At 41.9% G+C, this 18589-nt stretch overlaps 1 protein-coding gene across 7 annotated transcripts in view; it reads right to left on the reverse strand.

Annotated features, from left to right (window-relative positions):
• Nucleotides 1-17823, reverse strand: part of plce1 (phospholipase C, epsilon 1) — an 81969-nt gene extending 64146 nt beyond the window's left edge. For all 7 annotated transcript variants that reach the window (XM_081392023.1, XM_081392022.1, XM_081392021.1 and 4 more), the window contains exons 1-2: nucleotides 17543-17823; nucleotides 10401-11760 (exon numbers count right to left, since the gene is read on the reverse strand). In XM_081392023.1, coding sequence (XP_081248149.1) covers nucleotides 10401-11531 — 1131 coding nt within the window. In that variant the 5' untranslated portion in view covers nucleotides 11532-11760; nucleotides 17543-17823. The remainder of the gene's footprint in view (nucleotides 1-10400; nucleotides 11761-17542) is intronic.
• Between the last annotated feature and the right edge of the window lie 766 nt (nucleotides 17824-18589).

Raw genomic sequence — 18589 nt, forward strand, 5'->3', positions numbered from 1 at the left:
GCTAACTACAACTCAGCTTTTCCAGTAATAAGCTACTTTTTCCATTAGCAGCAGTACTGTTTTTTCTTTTGTGACACTGTACTGCACACACAGCTTTACAGCCAAGCAAGCTGAGTGAAGCAATAAGGAAATGTGCTTTCATAAAATGTCCTCTCTCACCATTATGAAGCACTGGGAAGTCTGGCGCATTTTTGTGAATTTTTGTGCTTAGTGGTTAAAAAAATTATTAACCAATTCAGTTGAATCCCTACAAAACATTTGACGTATTTTACACTTTTAGATTTATACAAATTTATTTATATATTCAATTACTGATTTATTTATCTTTAATATATTATATATTAATAGAATGTAACAAATAAGAACAATTATGATTCCTTTTATCGCATATATTATTTTTTTACTTCATCTCATGTAAGTTTATGTAAGCAAACTCCAATCCATGCTGTTACTTTCTAACATGTTTTTCTTCCTAATTCTTCAGTCTTATCAGTGTGGTCATTAGTCATTACCTGTTAAAAGACCCCTGGCCCTGTTGCTAATCAGCCAATCACAAGGCAGTGTTTATCTTCCTGTGGTGTGTCAGGCAACAGCTATTAGGCTCATTTCCTTTAATACTACAAAGGACTGTAGTTAATTCCATTTTCAACATAGTCTCTCTTTTCACACCAACCCAGACAACAGTCGGCATGAAACGGAAGTTGTGATAGTCCTTTCTTCCCTTATTGTGACATTGAAATAAGAAAAAAAAACAAGTGGGAAGGGACTGGATTTTGCCCTCAGGAATTGATTGGATCATGGCAAGTTAGGCGGTGCAAACTAAATGGAGGTAGATCTAAATGCCAGTTGTGGAGGATATTTAGGGGCAACTAAAAATTTTAAACTTTTTATGCGTTTTGGTCATTCAATTACCAAATGAGAAGGTTCCCAGTATAGTTTAACAGCATTATTTAAACTATCGGTATCGGCAGGAATCATCCTGAATAATCGGCCATCGTATCAGCGGAGAAATTTAGTATTAGTGCATGTATATTTCTGTACATTTCATTAACTGAAATAATGCTAATACACCAAATTACAAAAATCTGTTTTTTTGCCTGTATGATATACTCACAACAACTTTAAAAAAACGGGGGGTTCTTCACAAGCAGCTTTTCCACAAGCTGAGGTAAATGCTAATATATAGAAGGTGCTCAGTGTGGGAACACAACACTAAAATAATGCAATAAACATTAATTTACCAAAATAAGAGGTGACATAAAAGCCTATTGTACATTACTGATACAAAAAAAAATATTTAATTGAAAAAACATCAAATGTGATCCTCACAAAGAGAATTCTGAGAATGTTTTTTCACTGAAAATTATAAGATGGCTTGTTCTTTTTCACTTGCAAAAACTGTAAAAAAAAAAAAATGTAGGGACACACCAAACCGACTCCAAAGAACTAGTGCTGATGAAAGCAGACTGTGTTGTCGCCTCGTGTCACCGGTGTCGGGGCAAAAAACTGCACTTGAACACACAGAGAACTACAGCCTACAGTAGGGCTGGGCGGTATGACGGTATATATCGTTACCGCGGTAAAAAATGTCAACGTAACAGATTTTTTTATTCCATGTATACGGTACCGCGATGTAAATAAGTGGCCGTGGTTAACTCATATGCAGCGTGAGACTGAGACACTGAGATTTGTAAAAGAAACATGGAGAAAGCAGATCAGGAGGATCCACAAAGGAATTACGTTTTCTAAAGCGTTGTTGTTAAAGTAATATTTTCGGGGAGAAAGGCGCAGCAGTCAACCAGTGTGGCAGCACCCGTAGGCTACAGATCGCAACGGGGAAAGCATGAAGCTTACTTGACAACAACAGTTCATATATCAATATCGTAACGAATTAAATAATGTATAACCTTAAATAATGTATAGTTATCTGCATTTTTCCGTCTCTTATGTATAGTTACTTTTTAAACACGAATCTCGCATTCAGCATGACACGCGAGCGGTTGCCGTGGTAATTTACAACCTGCGAATGTATAATCTTGTACCAGAGGCAAAATTACTAAATATGCAGCGCGAGTTATATATTTCTAATTCCAAACAATTGGCCACTAAAACAGCGGATAAAACCTTGCTTCAATTCAATGCGTGATTATAACTTGTCACTCAAATTAACCGATCGCATTTTATTGATGCAAAATATGCGCGCATGCACACGCAGTGAGGGAGCGCGATGTGCATACGGTGTACACCGAGCTATGTAAAATAATGACGCAGTCACAAGGTGTGTATAATTTACACTACTTAGTTAACACTAACAGTAGCTGTTCGGTTTTCATACTGCTGTTCTCCTAGTCACTTATGAACTTGATGCTTCTGAACATCTCTTGATTAAAGCTTTAGGTGACGGGTTGCCAGATATCAAAAAAAGAACAAAACAAGCCCTTTAAAAAGCAGTATAATAAGCAGATATGGCAAAAAATATCCTACCAAATTAAAAGGAGTAACTAATTTATTATGAATAGAATAGTTCAATATAAAATATTCAGATATTATAAACTGATTGATGAAGTAAAGCAATAACATGAGACTGAAAAATTATTCAGCAACACTTTATTTAAAGTTGAATTGCACCTGAGTTGTATTTAATATCAATCAGTTGGGGGAAGTTCATCTAAAAGTGAGAGTGTTTTGTTTACTATATTTAGCTATTAAAAATAGTTTACCAAAGAAATAATTTACCAAATAAAAGAAAAAGAAAATAAAAAAAAGTGAAGTAGCCTACTTTTCATAAGGCATTTGGGATTATTTATTATACAAAGCCCTTTTTGTCGATTTTTCGAGAATAACTACATATATAAATAACTATATCGTGAAATATATCGTTACCGTGAAATAAAATTAGTCATACCGTGAAACAGAATTTTGGTCATACCGCCCACCCACAGCCTACAGTCAACTAGCATGCGTGTTCTGCGCCTGCGTGTAAATGAGACAACTGTCTATTTTTGCAGATATATTCGTCTATATTCGTCATTCAAAAGGGGAAAACGTACTCGGTTACAAACGTAACCTCGGTTCTCTCTAGAGAGGGAACGAGTACTGCGTAAGTCTTACGCTAGGGGAAAATCTCTTTTCCGCGAGATACTGAAGCCCAAAAATTATCCTTAATTTTGAAAGAGATGGCTCGCGCGCCTATTGGCTGCCCTGCGGCAACTGCAGCAGCCTATCGATAAGGCCCTATCGTGACGTCAGCTCCAATGGGTCCCGCCGAGACGGGCGTGGCTTAGGGCTATAAATATAGCTTCGAGAGGCTAGCTCACTGGTTTTTCATCGCTGGAGCGAACCAGAGCGTGTGCAGGCACGTCTTATGCTAGGGGAACACAGTGTAAAACGCCATGCATGCTAAGATCCAGCACCAAAGACCCAAGGGCAAGTGCCCGGGGTTCATATAGTGCACAATCACCAAGGGAACTCACAGGGAGTCCGGGAAGAGGGAGGGGCGGAGCCACGCTCTTTCACATACAGCAGCGTCCCTCAGACGCAAATTACATCATATAGACAGGGCGGAGTTCGGCCTGAACTAATGGAAAAGTGTGGGTCTTATTCATTTTGCCCATAAGCATTTTATGGTCAATCAGCGAGCAGTGATCAGCGGACACAGTATTCTGAACCGATAGCATCAGAACAGACAGTACTGGTTTATTTAGACCGACAACAGCCTGGCCTGTAAGGCGGGAACCTCTAGGTTATAAAACCTTATAAATGTAGACGGGGAGGCCCAGCCTGCCGCCATACATATATCTTGCAAGGCAATCCCACTTGACCAGGCCCACGATGAAGCAATGCTTCTCGTGGAGTGCGCTCTGACACCCAACGGGCACTGCATGCCCTTGGAAATGTACGCCAGCGCAATGGCGTCAACTATCCATCTGGATAGGCTCTGTTTCGACGCGGCTAGTCCCTTGGAACGCCCGCTGAACGAAACAAAGAGCTGCTCCGTCTGTCTGAGGACAGATGAGCGAGACACATAAGCTTTTAATGCCCTGACTGGGCAAAGGAAGCTCACGTCTCCTTCCTCGTCAGAGACTGGTAGGGCTGACAGGGAAATGACCTGCACCCTAAACGGTGTGTTGAGGGATTTTGGAACATAACCCTGCCTAGGTTTGAGTATAACTCTTGAGTCATTCAGCCCAAACTTCATGCACGTCGCGCTTACTGAGAGCGCGTGTAAGTCCCCTATGCGCTTCACCGAAGCGAGAGCCAGAAGAAAACACTGTCTTGAAAGACAGGTGTTTAAGATCAGTCGTCTGTAAAGGCTCGAATGGGTCACCTTTCATGGCTTCCAGCACCGTAGAAAGGTCCCATACAGGGACTGAGGGAGGTCTGGGAGGATTCAGTCTCTTAGCTCCTCTAAGGAAGCGGATGACTAAATCGTTCCCTCCTATTGACCGACCAAGCGTTGTTTTAGAGAATGCTGCTATGGCCGCCACATAAACTTTGAGCGTGGAAGGGGTCCTGCCCTTATCCAGCAGCTCTTGTAGGAAGGAGAGAACCTCCGTCACCCCACAGTCTGGGGGTGACATGCCACGAGCTGTGCACCAGCTGGAGAACACTGATCATTTCAAGGAGTAGAGCCGTCGCGTAGACGGGGCTCTAGCATGCGTGATCGTGTTTAACACTCCCCTTGGGAGGTCAGCGGGTACCCGTTGATGGCCCAACATGAAGGGACCACAGCTCTGGGTGAGGATGCCAAATCGAGCCCTTGGCCTGAGAGAGGGGGTCCCTCCTCACTGGCACTGTTCATGGGGCAGTGCTCGCTAGCTGCATCAGAACTGGGAACCAGGGTTGGTTTTTCCAGAACGGCACTGAGCATCCTTCTTTCCTGATCCGTTCTATCACCTGAGGCAGGAGAGAGACGGGAGGAAAGGCATAGAGCAGGCAGCGGGGCCATACATGAGCCAGCACGTCCCTGCTCTTGGAGAAAAATTCCAGACAATGAGCGTTTACTTGAGACGCAAACAGGTCTACTTCCGCTCTGCCGAATTTCTTCCACAGCAGCTGGACTGTCTGTGGGTTTAGAGACCACTCGCCTGTCGGAACATTGTTCCTGGACAGTCTGTCTGGTCCTACGTTTAGGAGCCCTGGCACGTGCGCTGCTCTCAGCGAGAGCAGGTTGCGCTGAGCCCACACCAGGAGGCGTTCTGTCAGCCTGTGCAGGTTTCGGGACCTGAGGCCGCCCTGCGATTTATGTAGGACACCACAGACATGTTGTCCGAGCGGACCAGGACGTGGTGTCCTTTTATTTGGGGATAAAAACGCGTCAGCGTGTTGTCTACTGCCAACATTTCGAGGCAGTTTATGTGCAGAAGCTTCACCCGTTCTGACCATTGGCCGAAGAACGGTCTGCCCTCGAGCAGCGCTCCCCATCCCGAGGTGGATGCGTCCGTAGACACCACCCTCACACTCGAGGAAGTCCCCAGGCTTACACCTGATCGGTACCAGTCGTTTGCTTTCCAAGGTTTCAGAGCTGCGATGCATTTCTGATTGACCTTGAGACGAAGCAGACCGGAAGCCCACGCTCGGCGCGGTAACCACGCTTTCAGCCAGAACTGTAGCGGGCGCATGCAAAGCAGGCCCAGCTGAAGTACTGATGATGCTGAGGCCATGAGACCTGGCATCCTCTGAAATTTCCTGAGCGTGATAGACGCGCCGCAGCGGGAAGAGCTCGCTGCGCGCTGAATATCCAGTGCGCGCTGTGGAGACAGTCGCGCTATCATAGACAGCGAGTTTAGTTCTGTGCCCAGAAAAGATATTATCTGTCTGGGGGACAGAGAACTCTTCGCCCAATTGACTCTGAGACCCAGATTCTCGAGGTGATTGAGTAAAATGGTCCTGTGGTCTATGAGCTCTGAGTGAGATTGAGCTAGAATCAGCCAATCGTCCAAGTAGTTCAATACTCGCATGCCCTGGTCTGAGGGGTGCGAGCGCTGCGTCCATGCACATCGTAAATGGCCGGGACACCAGAAAATACACTCTTTGTGGGATTTATCTGGGTAGCCATGAAAACGGCATTCGTGTGCAGGCAAGCGGGCAGTGGAACCGGCTTGTTTACTGCAAAAATACACTGCAACAGTCACATTTCTTGGAACTGAACGAGCAATGAGTTTTGGTGGAAGTCCGGCCGTGGCGGGACCTGAACACCGTCGTTTCCCTAGGCGTGCTAGGACGACTTCGGGGCCTCTGGCTTTACCGCAATCCTAGGCCGCGGCCCACGCAGGGCGGGGCGGTGGCTAGTTTAGCGAGAGCGTGGTCTCGCACTTCGGGCCTATCGGCGCTGCAAAGTGGTAGAAACAGAGAGCGTTGTTGGCTGCAGAATACACATCTGCAGTCGCTTTTTTTAAAGGAACTGACAGAGCGAAGCATTGACGGCATAATTTTATCTGCCGGCAGACCCGGGATCGAACACGGGTCTCTCGCGCGAAAGCCTGAGAATCTACCACTATTTTGCTATTATTCTCATGCACTGACTCATTCACTAAGCTGAACAGCCAATCAGAGTTCTCTCTCTCACTGACGGCCCGATGCCGATTCAACATGCTGAATCGGCCCAAAAAAAAAAAAAAAAAGTACGGCGTCCAACCAACACACCGAAAAAACTCAGCCGACGTTCAAAAATGACCCGGCGTTGCCCAACGGCCGATCGTCAGCTTGGTGTGTCCCTGGCTTAAGGGCACTTATTGTTGTTAACCAAGTAACAGGTTTTAACCGTAGGATTTTTTACAGTCTTTTACTGTTAAAATTACAACTTTTTACAGGAGAACAAGTCATGTACAATCTCATGGCTGTTGTTTGAACCGCAAACAGCACTCTGGTTAATGTCCCCTACTTGCAATCTCATAAGCTCCTTTTGACTCCTCTGCGGTGTCCACTGAGACAACAAAACCAGGGGTCAAGGCCAGGGGAGGTCACAGTTTCAACTCTGCACTTCCTCCTCCCTACTGCTGCTATAATCACAACAGAGACGATTAACAGATGCCTCTTGGATGCCATGTAAGGGCTTGCCTTTAAAACACATGTTGAGTGGGAAGCTCTTTGCACAGAGTGTCAACATCTGAGGCTGTGTGCAAACACCAGTAAAAGCTTAAGAACACAACAAAAGTACAAGCTCAGCTTAATTAAAAGGAGCAGTCTGTCATTTCATTTTAAGTCTAGATGGACAGGCAAATACGCCATGGGAAACTTTCTGAATTACATGATCGCCCGCTGTTGACCCCAGCAGTCACACATCTGAATCTGAAGGGTTAAAACGTTTTCTGAGTGACTTTCTGAATTGGAATGTCTCAATTAAAGGCTCATAATTCAGTGTTTATTGTGATGGTGCATGTTGTGTACTGTTGATAAGCAGCTATGAAGCTTGCCAGAAAATACTAGGCTACTCATTTAACCTGTTTATGAGGCGACAGGCTTGTGCAACAAAAGTACATTTCCTGTCAGTCTTAGTGGCAGCCAGAGAACTGGAAAATACACAAAGCATAAGTTGCACAACATGTCTATTATCATCATTATTACATTGCCTGACCTTGTAATTATTAACTTTCTAAGTAGGATGACAGTATGGCAAAATTACTTTTCTAAAAATTCTTGAAACCAGAATGTCATAGAAACTTGTTTGCACTTTTGAATTGGTCAAGAAAGCAATATAGAAGTATACCATTTCCAAAAAGCATTGTGTGCTTTTTTTAAAGTTCTAAGAAATTACACTTGAGAAAACTGCTATAATGAGTTCACACATAAAAAGTTACTTGAATCAATATACAAAGTTTCAAAAGGACAAGTGCCAATTCATATTCAAATCTGGACAATAAAATAACCATACCAACACTAAAGACTGCATTATGGAAAGAGTGGCCTAATAAAGCAGACCTTCAATTATGCAAATCATCATAATGGCTTAAAGAAACCAAAGGACAAACTCTCTAGGCTATGTCATGTCACTAGCATATGCGCTAAGGCAGGGGTATTCAATTCAAGTTTAAGAGGTTCGGTCTCTATATTTCCTTCCCAGCGGAGGTCTGGACAATACTTTTTTGGAACAGTTACATTTCCATCGAGGCAGCCGTAGTACATTGTAAAAGAAAGAAAAAAAAACTAAACACTCAAAATAGTCATCAAAGATGAAAATCTTGGGCCCAGAGAGCCAAAATAGTGATGTCTAAGAATTTTTACCAAAAATGCAGGCCTACCCAAAAAGTAAATATTTCTCCCATCTGGATATAAATATAACGAACACTGTACATAATCTAGTAATCAAAACTCTCATCATGAGGACAAAACAAATTTAACCAGCAAGTAATTTAAAGAAAATTTGTCTTCCCTTGCCATCTCTAAATAATTTTCCAAATTCTAATATTTTAATATGAAATGCTCTTTATATTGCTGATTAATAATGCTAAATGTATTAAAAAAACATCTAAAGACGGCACACATTAACTTACCTCAAACCTGGTTTAGGTAAACTGTCAAGAGTCAGTATGACAGACAAAAATAATTGTATTAGCTGTATTCTTGTTTTCTACAGTGTTTTAGAGAAAGTATCCATTTTGCTGCTCACAGTGTACTGCAGCTCTTAATGTGGCGCTTTACGTTCTTAGCGAGGGAGAGAGTGAAGCAACGCGCAATGGAGAGCAAAGGGCTTGAATGAAGCACTTTTAGCTCTAGGTACAAAACATAGATATAGCTCTGGAAGATCATTACCATAAACAACCCTGAGTCGTTGTGGTGTGAACCGCTCTGTTGTTTTGACGCGCTGCTCACTTTAATCTGTAGAAACAGTAAAATGGCGCAGTTATGACCCACGGTCTGCACAGAACCAAGCCGTGGTCCGGATCCGGATCCGGACCGCAGTCCACAATTTGAATAACACTGCCCTAAAGGATGTGATATGCACTTTCTATATTAGACTTATTTTGCAATTGTATTAAACCACCAGAACAGATACAAGCTGCTTCTCTTTTTTTTCTCCATTTACTATTCCCATTTTTAACCTTTCTAATTTGAGATAACGCCGGGCCGCTCTTCACCATGGTTCAATCCAAAACCACACTGATGTTGACACAGAGTATGTGGGTCCAAAACAAAACCCCATTAACAAATCATTGGAACACTAAACTAAAAAAAATTGAAGAAAAAATGGTTTCGTCTCGAGAGGAGCAGTGACTACAACACATTTATTTCTACTCACCAACTCAGTGAACCCATTTTTCACCTATAAGAAATGAATGAAAAGGTGAAGGAGGCAGGGTTTTAGTGCCTCAAAGGGGCAATAAAGTCTTAATGTCTTAAGCCAGTGTAGCGAGAACCACTGTACGCTCTGAAACAGAGGGTTCCACTGTCCCAGCCAGCGGGAGAAACCAGACAGCGCTGGAACGACCCTTAACACAACAAGCAGTGGTTTTTACAAGCCTAATAGTAAAACGTCTGCCTTAGCTCAGATATAATACGCTGCATAATAGATCTGAAGTTCTGCTGGAACAGACAGCAGTCGCCCACTAAATCATCTGTCAGAAAAACCTCAAGCTGAAAGGTTTTGTGTCTGTATCATGCATCGACTTCAGCTTTGTGAGCTCCAGGAAAAGGAATTTCCTTGGCAAGAAAGATTTCCTCCTATTGGTAATTCATCAAATTACCGGCAAAATTAAGTGCTGGCTAGTGCTAAATAGACTGGAACTATTACAATTACCACAGAAAATTACCATGAAAAAATGCATCACTGTGGTTTACTCTTTAAAGCACTGCAAATATAATTTAGTCCCATACAAGAAATTGCTTGTGATTTTTCTTATTTGTAAGTTATGGTGTATAAAATAATCTGCTAATTGAATAAAAGAAGAAAAAAAAATACACATTATAATTACGATTTTTCAATGAATTCAACAAGACCATGAAGGTCTAGTTGAATTCGTTGAAAAAAAGTTTGAAATGCAAACAGCAAAGCAAAGACAGCAAACAAGTTATATAACATGCAAACATGTTCCACATGTCAAAAATCAACAGTAATTTCGTTTTATACTTTGCTTAGGCTTAGTTAATAATAATAAAATTAGGCCACAAATTCATTTCAATATTGATTACTAATCTGTATACAAGTGCCCAAGAAGCTAAGAATGCAGGCTTCAATCATAATTATTTGTTCAGTGATAAAGCTCACTTGAAACAGCAAAGAAATTCACTGTCATGCTTGTTTCAGTATGAGCTACAACACCAACATTCAATCCAGGAACTGTGGCACCAACTGTGAGAGAGGCACATTCATAGACCTTTAACATAACACCGAATAACTATCAGTTCATAAAGGAACCATTCATACCAAGCAGAGCTTTAGTGAAAAGAGAAATTGACCGTACCTCTGCATACTTGACCCCTGGGTAGATGAGAAGGGCCCTGGAAAGCTGCAGCTGGATGGCCTGAAGCGCTCGGCTGTATCCTCTCACCTCATGCGTGCGCCTCTCACCCAGGTGGCATGTTTTCCCACAAACAGACTCCCAGACTCTGTCAGATATGCAGCCGGTGGGTAGCGTCCTCACTATAGCTCTGGTGCCTGTGCACACAGTTTTTTTAATCTTTTGGTTGTTCTTCAGGTACCTCCTGACCAGGACAGTAGAGCGTTCTTTCTTGTTTCGCACAAACTCGCTGTCAGACACGGTGCCCTCACTGTCACTACAGTCCTGACTTGCAGACAACCTGAGGGGTGTGGACCTCTTAAGACACCTGCCCTGAGAGCACATGGGTTTGGTTTTCCTGTTGAGCCTTTCCAGACTAGAGAATCCATTTTCATGACACACGGCACATACAAAGTCCATTCTGTCACGCATCTTGTTTTTCACAGCAGTGCCGCAGCCATTGGCGCATTGAGGGCCTTGTGGCGAGGATACTGGCACACTGCTTCGCCTCAAATCCAGCCCGCAGAACGGCAGGCTCTCCGTGTTTTGGCCGATGACTATTTCCATCTGGCACAGTTCACTATCTGAGCCACTCAATGTTGGCCGTCCTCCAGTGAGGCAAGAAACATCAGAAGAAATCTCTTCTGCTTTCCTCTGCTGGGGCACCGTTCCCCAGCTTCTAGGAGGAAAGCTATTCTCTGGGCAGCCTTCTTTGCTTTCCACTGGATTGAAAAACCCACACATCTGGCAAACGTACAACCCTTCTTCCCCGTGCCTTGCAGCCCCACAGCTGCAGTTCTTGGACCTGTAGGTATCGCCCAAGCAATCCAAACTCTTAGACCTAGTATCCAAAGACTTCCATATTCTGCACTTTGTGCCTGTTGACTCCCCCTCCAAGGGGTCAAACGGATAATGGGCAGGAGTCTGAGGGGATTCGCTCTCAGGCAAGCCGTAGTTCAGGGATATGAGAGCATCTCCATTACTTGCCGAAGTCTTCTTACCAAGACTCTTCAAACCCAGCACAGCGGAAGCCCTCTCAGAGGCCATGGAGCTCATGAAGCCAATATGCGCCTGTCTCTCCACACGAACCCTCATATCACTAGGCACCTGATGACAGATTCTCCTTGCTCAACTTACGCGAGACAAGCTTCGGGCAAACTACCCCTAGAGGCGATGGCCTTGAGATCACAGAGATAATCTCAGTGGGTCTGCCTGAAGTGGAAGCTTTAGGATGACTGCAGCAGAAAGTGACGGCTGTGTCTTCTCAATTTATTCGCCCCTCCCGACTTTTACCTCTTCTCCCAAGACCTCGGGGTTCAGAACACTAGATGAGAGGGGAACAAGAAAAACAAATTTCAATAAACAACTTCTATTGCCACATATCATTTTAAGTGGCCTGCAAATGTTCCCTGAATTAATAAAGAAAATATGACAATGCAAGAGGAAACATAAACATTCTGTAATTCAACACACTGGTTTTCCTTGGCATGGCCAAGGTAAGAAAAAGTTTCTCAATCCTTATCAGAGCCAAGCTGTTTTGTGTCTTGCTAAGTGCTATCTGGGGAAGTTGTTAAAATTGCACTTCACTACAACCGAAACCTTGTTTAAAACACTGAAGAAATATTGCATGGACAGGATGCACATTCGAATGAAATGAAAATTCACATCCACTCAAAAATATCTCCATCTCAGGAAATCACACGGCTGTCCAAAACCTCACTACAGTCAGCAGCCCCCCATCCCTATAAAAATGCAGGGGTCTCTGGAATGTAAAGCCTCGCTTGGAGGGGGTAGTCCAAATGCAATTAAAGGGGGGCATTCGCTGCATTGATTCTAGCTGGATTCAGCCAGTCAGTCTTCAAACACGGCTCAGTTCCCACACCCACACAGTTGACAATAAATCACTGTGCTAACACAGTGAGGAGTATTTCTTTCATAACTCAGTCCTTGAGTGCTTGTAATCATACATTGACTCGGTGAAAGAGAAAGGGCGTAAAAGACACCAGAATACTCCTAATACTGTGCAGGGACAATCTACTTCTCAGGCTGAATGAAATAATAAGTGCTAACCATCTACAAACACTACATTTTTATATTTTCTGAAGAAAATGTGAGTGGTGCAAAACTCAGCAACTTTTAAAAGTAACAGCACACTCTCCTCAACAATATGCATGATTTATGGCATCAATAAAGGTAATGTACCTGATCATTTTTTTCTTCTATTTGGGTAAAATGGTTTAAACCCCAAATAATATATTTTAAAAGCAATCATCTGTGAAAAAAACAGGCTTTATGATGCCATCTATTATAGAGGATTATAATAGATGAGAAGCTCTTGCCCGGGACGAAAAGCCTTGGCCAATAACGTGCTCAGGAAAAGGGGGTTGCCCATATTGAACTCAGGGACAAAAATTATAAAATGAGCGAGTACATCATGAATCCATTTTCCAAACCGTGTTTTTGTCTTATCCTGAATCACTACGGTCCACCTATAATAAGTGTTTATATTCAGACTATTTTAGACTGTTTCGGGTCGTACTGCTGCGAAAGTAGTCCAGTACCTGCGTGACTCGTCAAAGATATAAACAGAGAGAAGGAGCTCCGGCTACAATGTTCTTCGGCAAGACGCATGCAGTTCTGTTTATTAACCGCTAGAGCGCCAAACGTTAAGGACTGCAGCTTTAATGTCCATTGATTTGCACACCTAAAATGAATGGAACATTTCACCCAAATGGAAAATTCTGTCATTGTGTTCATGAGACACACAATAAATAATAAGTGTTTGCCATCACAGACATAAAACCTGGCATGACATGTTCACTTTTAAAACTGAAGGGAAAATGTGATATCAGAACTTGTCGTCATCATCAGAAGCAACTAAACAAGTTGTCCTAATCTGCTCCCAAAATGCATTCTTTAACATTACTAAAGCACAAAACAAATGTCTTCCTGCTGTAGTATGAGATCATCAGACAGATAAACCAGACACACCTTCGTTCTTATGATGAACTGTCATGTGTCCACATGACTTCATATTCATAAGGTGGTCTGACCATGAACTGATGGCAAAATTTTGTTTTGTTTTTTTCATTTCACTTTCATTCTGGCCAGTTTTTAGGCTGTTGTTAAGAAGCTGTTGGGTGTTCTGGGATGCGTTTCCCAAAAGTATCGTTAGCCAACTATGGTCGCAAGTTCCGTCGTTATCAGCATAGTTCAACGGGTCAGTGTTTCTCGAAACCATAGTTCCAACGAACATTTCGCAAGCAACATCGCATGTTGGAACTACAGGTTTTGACCTGCGGTTGGAAGCATAGTTTCTTGTTTGCATGATATGGGGACTCAATAAATCCTAATCTTGAGCAAAATAGCTCAAGCTCACATTCAGTACAAATCTAGCCTATATCTTTTATTTATAATACATACAAATTTAGGGCTGTATGATTAATCGCAATTTACATGAAACCGATTTTGCTTATCGCTTTTATGTGCAGCTTGATGTACGGCTCTGTAAATGCTAATCCATCTGAAAGCACTGTGAGTTTGAGTCACTTATAACGTGAATTTGAAAAAGTAACAGGCGTCAAACATCTTTCCAAACATGAGAAGCATGAACATCTTGTCCAACAAAAAACAACATTTAATAACATGCTTTTACTCCAAAATTACTTCATAACGACAGTTGAGCATCCTTCTACTGCAAAATAACTGAGAAAAATTAGAAATATTCCTCAGATGCCATGTCTGTAATTAATAGCAAAACATCTAGCGTTAATTCGATCTCAAACAGATTCTTTAAAGTAGTTATTATTCCACCGCCTCCGTAACATCATTTAGGCTAACCAACGTGGTTAAACCACCAATTTGCGACAAAATGGTTTCTGGAAACAGTCGTGACTAGCTACTTGATTTCTTCAACGATACATCATATAATGGTAGTTAAGCAGCGAGTTACGTCGTTGTACGGGACTCGGACCCCTGGGTGGTTGCGAACTTAAAAAGTCCATTCCCGAGTCTCTATGAATTGCTGGTCTCTAAACTCAGTTCCCATCATCATTGTGAGGGGCTGTTTACACAACAAAGTTTTCAACTAAAGCTGACAAACTTTTTATGCCTTTTGTCCGTTCATTTACACAATAACGGCATTCTGGGGCCGGAAAAACTCAAGATTTTGAAAACAGGTTTGAAAGTGCAAGTGTTTCAAAAACATACCATTTTCGTCCCCATGTAAACAACAAAAACCAGTGATGTCATGCGCATGCGTATTACATGTTCAGTCTAGACCCTTAGTGTTTCTTTACATTCTGACATCGCTAACTACTTGCCTAGCATGCATTATACAGCGTTTTTAGTCCTTTTCGCGGATCCGTGTGAACTGGGATCGCAAAAACGTTTCCATTTTTTGTACATCATTGTCATGTAAACGCACCCCGAGTCTTAGGCCTGGCGCCAGTGGGGGGAACCGGGGGAGCTTAGTCCCCGCCATGGAAATCCCCCCCACCCCGGAAATTTTTCTGCATTAGTTAAGGCAATTGTTTTTTATTATTTATTTGTATTGAATGCCATGTCAAATCACGCACAGTATGCTTGCTTTTCTGTTAAAATGAACAGTGGTTTGTGAACGTACTACGTAGACGCTTTAATAACAAATAATTTGGAGCGTTTATGCTGGGACTTGTAGGTTGTTGGGACTGGTAAATTGTCTTGAAACTATTTAATGTGAATCTATAGGCTAACACTCCCTTTCCCAATCATGGGAGAACAAACACCACTAATTAAACCTCAAGTTGTGGAAGCCAAGAATTATTGCCAGCCTTTATTTGTATTACACTATGAGAGATTGCAACCAATCCATTAAGGTAATTTCCTGCGATCCTTACTGATCTCATGGTGGTGTACAAACAGCCGACGTATCAGCCTGCCTTGCAGGAGGTGTTACAGGCATTTGTGTCCTAAAAACCTGAACTTGTCAAAGGCAACTCTTACTTAACTTATCTAAACTATAAGCTGTGGCAGTAAAGAGGCAGTCGTGCCTCCAGAGCAGTGGGTGGGTATGAGTGCCTGTTGAGGCATGAGGCCATTGTAACAATTGGAAATTACGGGAATTCCCACCTCCCCAAATCCACCTCTGCACCCCTCCTTCTCCCCTTCTTTTCTGAAGCCAGCACAAACTCATTATGTGTGCTAGCCTGATTCTGTGCCTGTGCAACAGACAGCTACTGGAGCAAAGCCTCATTCAGATGTGGAACAGTTCATATTAATAAGTTTATGTGAGGGTAAACAATGGCATCAATGTCAACATGCATGCAGGTTCAACCGAGATTAGGACAATCTCTAGGCTAACAACCCATCATAAATGGAACTAACCCAACTGCTGTTGATCTCTGACCGGTTTTATTAGAGTTATGGCTGGAATAAACAACACTACTTTAAAATATGAACAGATATCAAGCACACTATAGGCATCACACACTTGCCCACTTTGTAAATGGGTACAGAGAAAAACTGGGCAACGTACACAAAACGTCTGAGGATCGCACACTACCAACTTTCACATCGTTCTGAAATTAACAACAAACTCACGCAGAAACACCTTATAGCTAGGAGATTTATGATCAATGAAAACCAGATGCATTCTTAAATCAGCTCAAACTATCAGGTTTGATATCCTACAAACTGAATAGAATCACTGTCTGAAGCTTAATTAAAAAATCTGAGTCTGTTCCCCTCGTACTTTACACGATTTTCATGAAAACGGTCAACTCTGACTGCCCAACACCTGCGTACTGGATCTGACTTTTGGTAATTTGCATAAACTCAAGCAAAAGTTGTGTAGTGCATTCCAGACTTTAGGCTAACTAAAACAAAAACATTTAAAATTAAAAGAAATAAAAGAAAATATAAATATTAGATGAACAATCAATTTGATATCAATTTGGGCATGTCCAAACACTTGGAAGAGACAGTTGTTGACGCTAAATCAGTGTTTGCAGTCATAAATGTACAGTTTGACAATCTTTGACTATTTGTGGGTGTGTCATGTGTCTTCTGGCAGTCAATCTTGTTTAGCAACATGAACCTCTGGTGTGTCACAAAACTGAATGTGCACATGACATTCGGTAATTCAATTCATGGGAAAATGTACCAAATCTAAGTATTGTGTCATAACTGATCAAAGGTCTATGATTACAGGCTTGTTTAATGCAAAGCAAAAGATCCCATCTGATCACAGGACAGTAACCAAGTACACTTGCCTACAAACTTCTCAATCCAGTTCTCATGTGGCAAGTAAACTAAAGCAGAAGAAGAGTTTTCCATCTATTCACATTTTCCAAGCTGGTTAATGAAAATGGATTGTGTGAGTTTGAGCAAAAAAAAGCCCAAACCCCAGGATGACTCGTGCAAGATGGGGTTACAAAGCTGGTCAACTCAGTCACCCTACACTTTTACTAGAACAACATAAGATTTCCATTAGAGGCTGATTTCACCAAAGTAGACTTGGGGGAGCCTGTAGAGGCAGAAAGGGGGGACAGAAATATGTCTCAGTTCTGTGCTTTTGAGTTAACGTAGCCTACCTTTTACTAAAATATTTCCTTTTCGCATATGCAATTTTTAAAACTCATCATCATCAACGTCGTCGTTACACTCGATTTAAAAACATCATCACATATTTTATAGAAGAGTCCGCTCCGTCACAGTCAAACTTTTAACACCTGTCTGAACTCATTGAGAAGCACATTTCACTAACAAAAAAGTACCATAGTAATACCATGCCCAAAACATGGTATTACCAGTGGTATCATACGCTTTTGCCATGCTAGCACCATTGAATGTTACCTTGGAGTAACGTTTAAATATTATACAAAAGTATAAATAAGTTACATACGAAATGAAACAACTGAGGTGAATACACGCGAGTCGTAAGGCAAACTGTCTTTCTTTCTTTCATTTCCGACATAATCCGAGAATGTATCAACTAACACACACTAACATCAAACGTTGTTTTGAGTCCAGCTGCAGCATATTTTCTAGATGATAACATAATCTTAGGATTTAACACTTCAAACATAACATAAACACACGTGCCAACGACAGGAGATATAACTTACCGCTGCAGATAGTCACACCAGAAAACCGTCTCTCGAGTGAAACTTCATCGTGGTTTCAGAATATGACTGTTAAATGTGCAGAGCCCCGCAGCAACTGTATTGAAACAGTGTTGTGTTTAAACTGATGGAGGCGGGAAACTTATTCAGTCAGCAGCAGCAGAAGCAGAAGACATGAAGCCGCTCACGAGCACACAATAGATGATCTACAGTCACTGCATAGGAATGTCTGAGGACTTTAACTCACGGTACCGCTCAAGAGACTGACACACTTTATTACTGTCAACACGCCTAACACGCCTTCATACTTAATATTCACTTTCAGAATTTGCAGAGGGACCTGATACTATACCATGATAATACAGTTCCTGTATGTAGGCTACCCTACCATACAGTCTTTGTAGCCTATTTATTGGAATACCTTGGAGTAGACCTACCTGTATGGCACTACAAGATGTGTTTTAAAGTCATATCACATAAAACGTAAATATAAAAAATTACCAGCCGTTCCATATCTCACAATTCTAACTTTTTTTTCTCGGAATTCGAATTTTTTTTCTCGCAATTGAGAGTTTATATCTCTCAATTCTGACTTCTTTTCGCAGAATTGTGAGATATAAACTCTCGTTGATGCCAAACTTTAAGTCTGCAGCGCCACTTCAAGTCGAACACACCTACTGATTCATTTAATAACTCCACTATTGATATGCATGGACATCGAAGGGTTGATTCTGCTTCGAAATTTGGAACTAGTTTCATTGGTGGAGCGAAAAATGACAAACTAACTGGCAATAGGCTACTCAATATTACTTGCAAGTTGCTCAATATTAAGCCATATCGACGTTTTTTGGGCACAATATCATGTTAATTCCACTTTGTTTGACAGTTACAATAGAAACATTTGGATTATTTCCATTATTTATTTATTTTGCATACCATTCTTTAAAGTAGGCTACCATGGAGTATCAATAATGATATCATAGGAATGCTGGATGGACATTATCTCGTTATGGCTACATTTGAAGGTTACTTCCTTTGGCTCAATTGATA

This window comes from Scardinius erythrophthalmus (assembly GCF_964197995.2).
Source record: "Scardinius erythrophthalmus genome assembly, chromosome: 18".
Lineage (NCBI taxonomy): Eukaryota > Metazoa > Chordata > Actinopteri > Cypriniformes > Leuciscidae > Scardinius > Scardinius erythrophthalmus.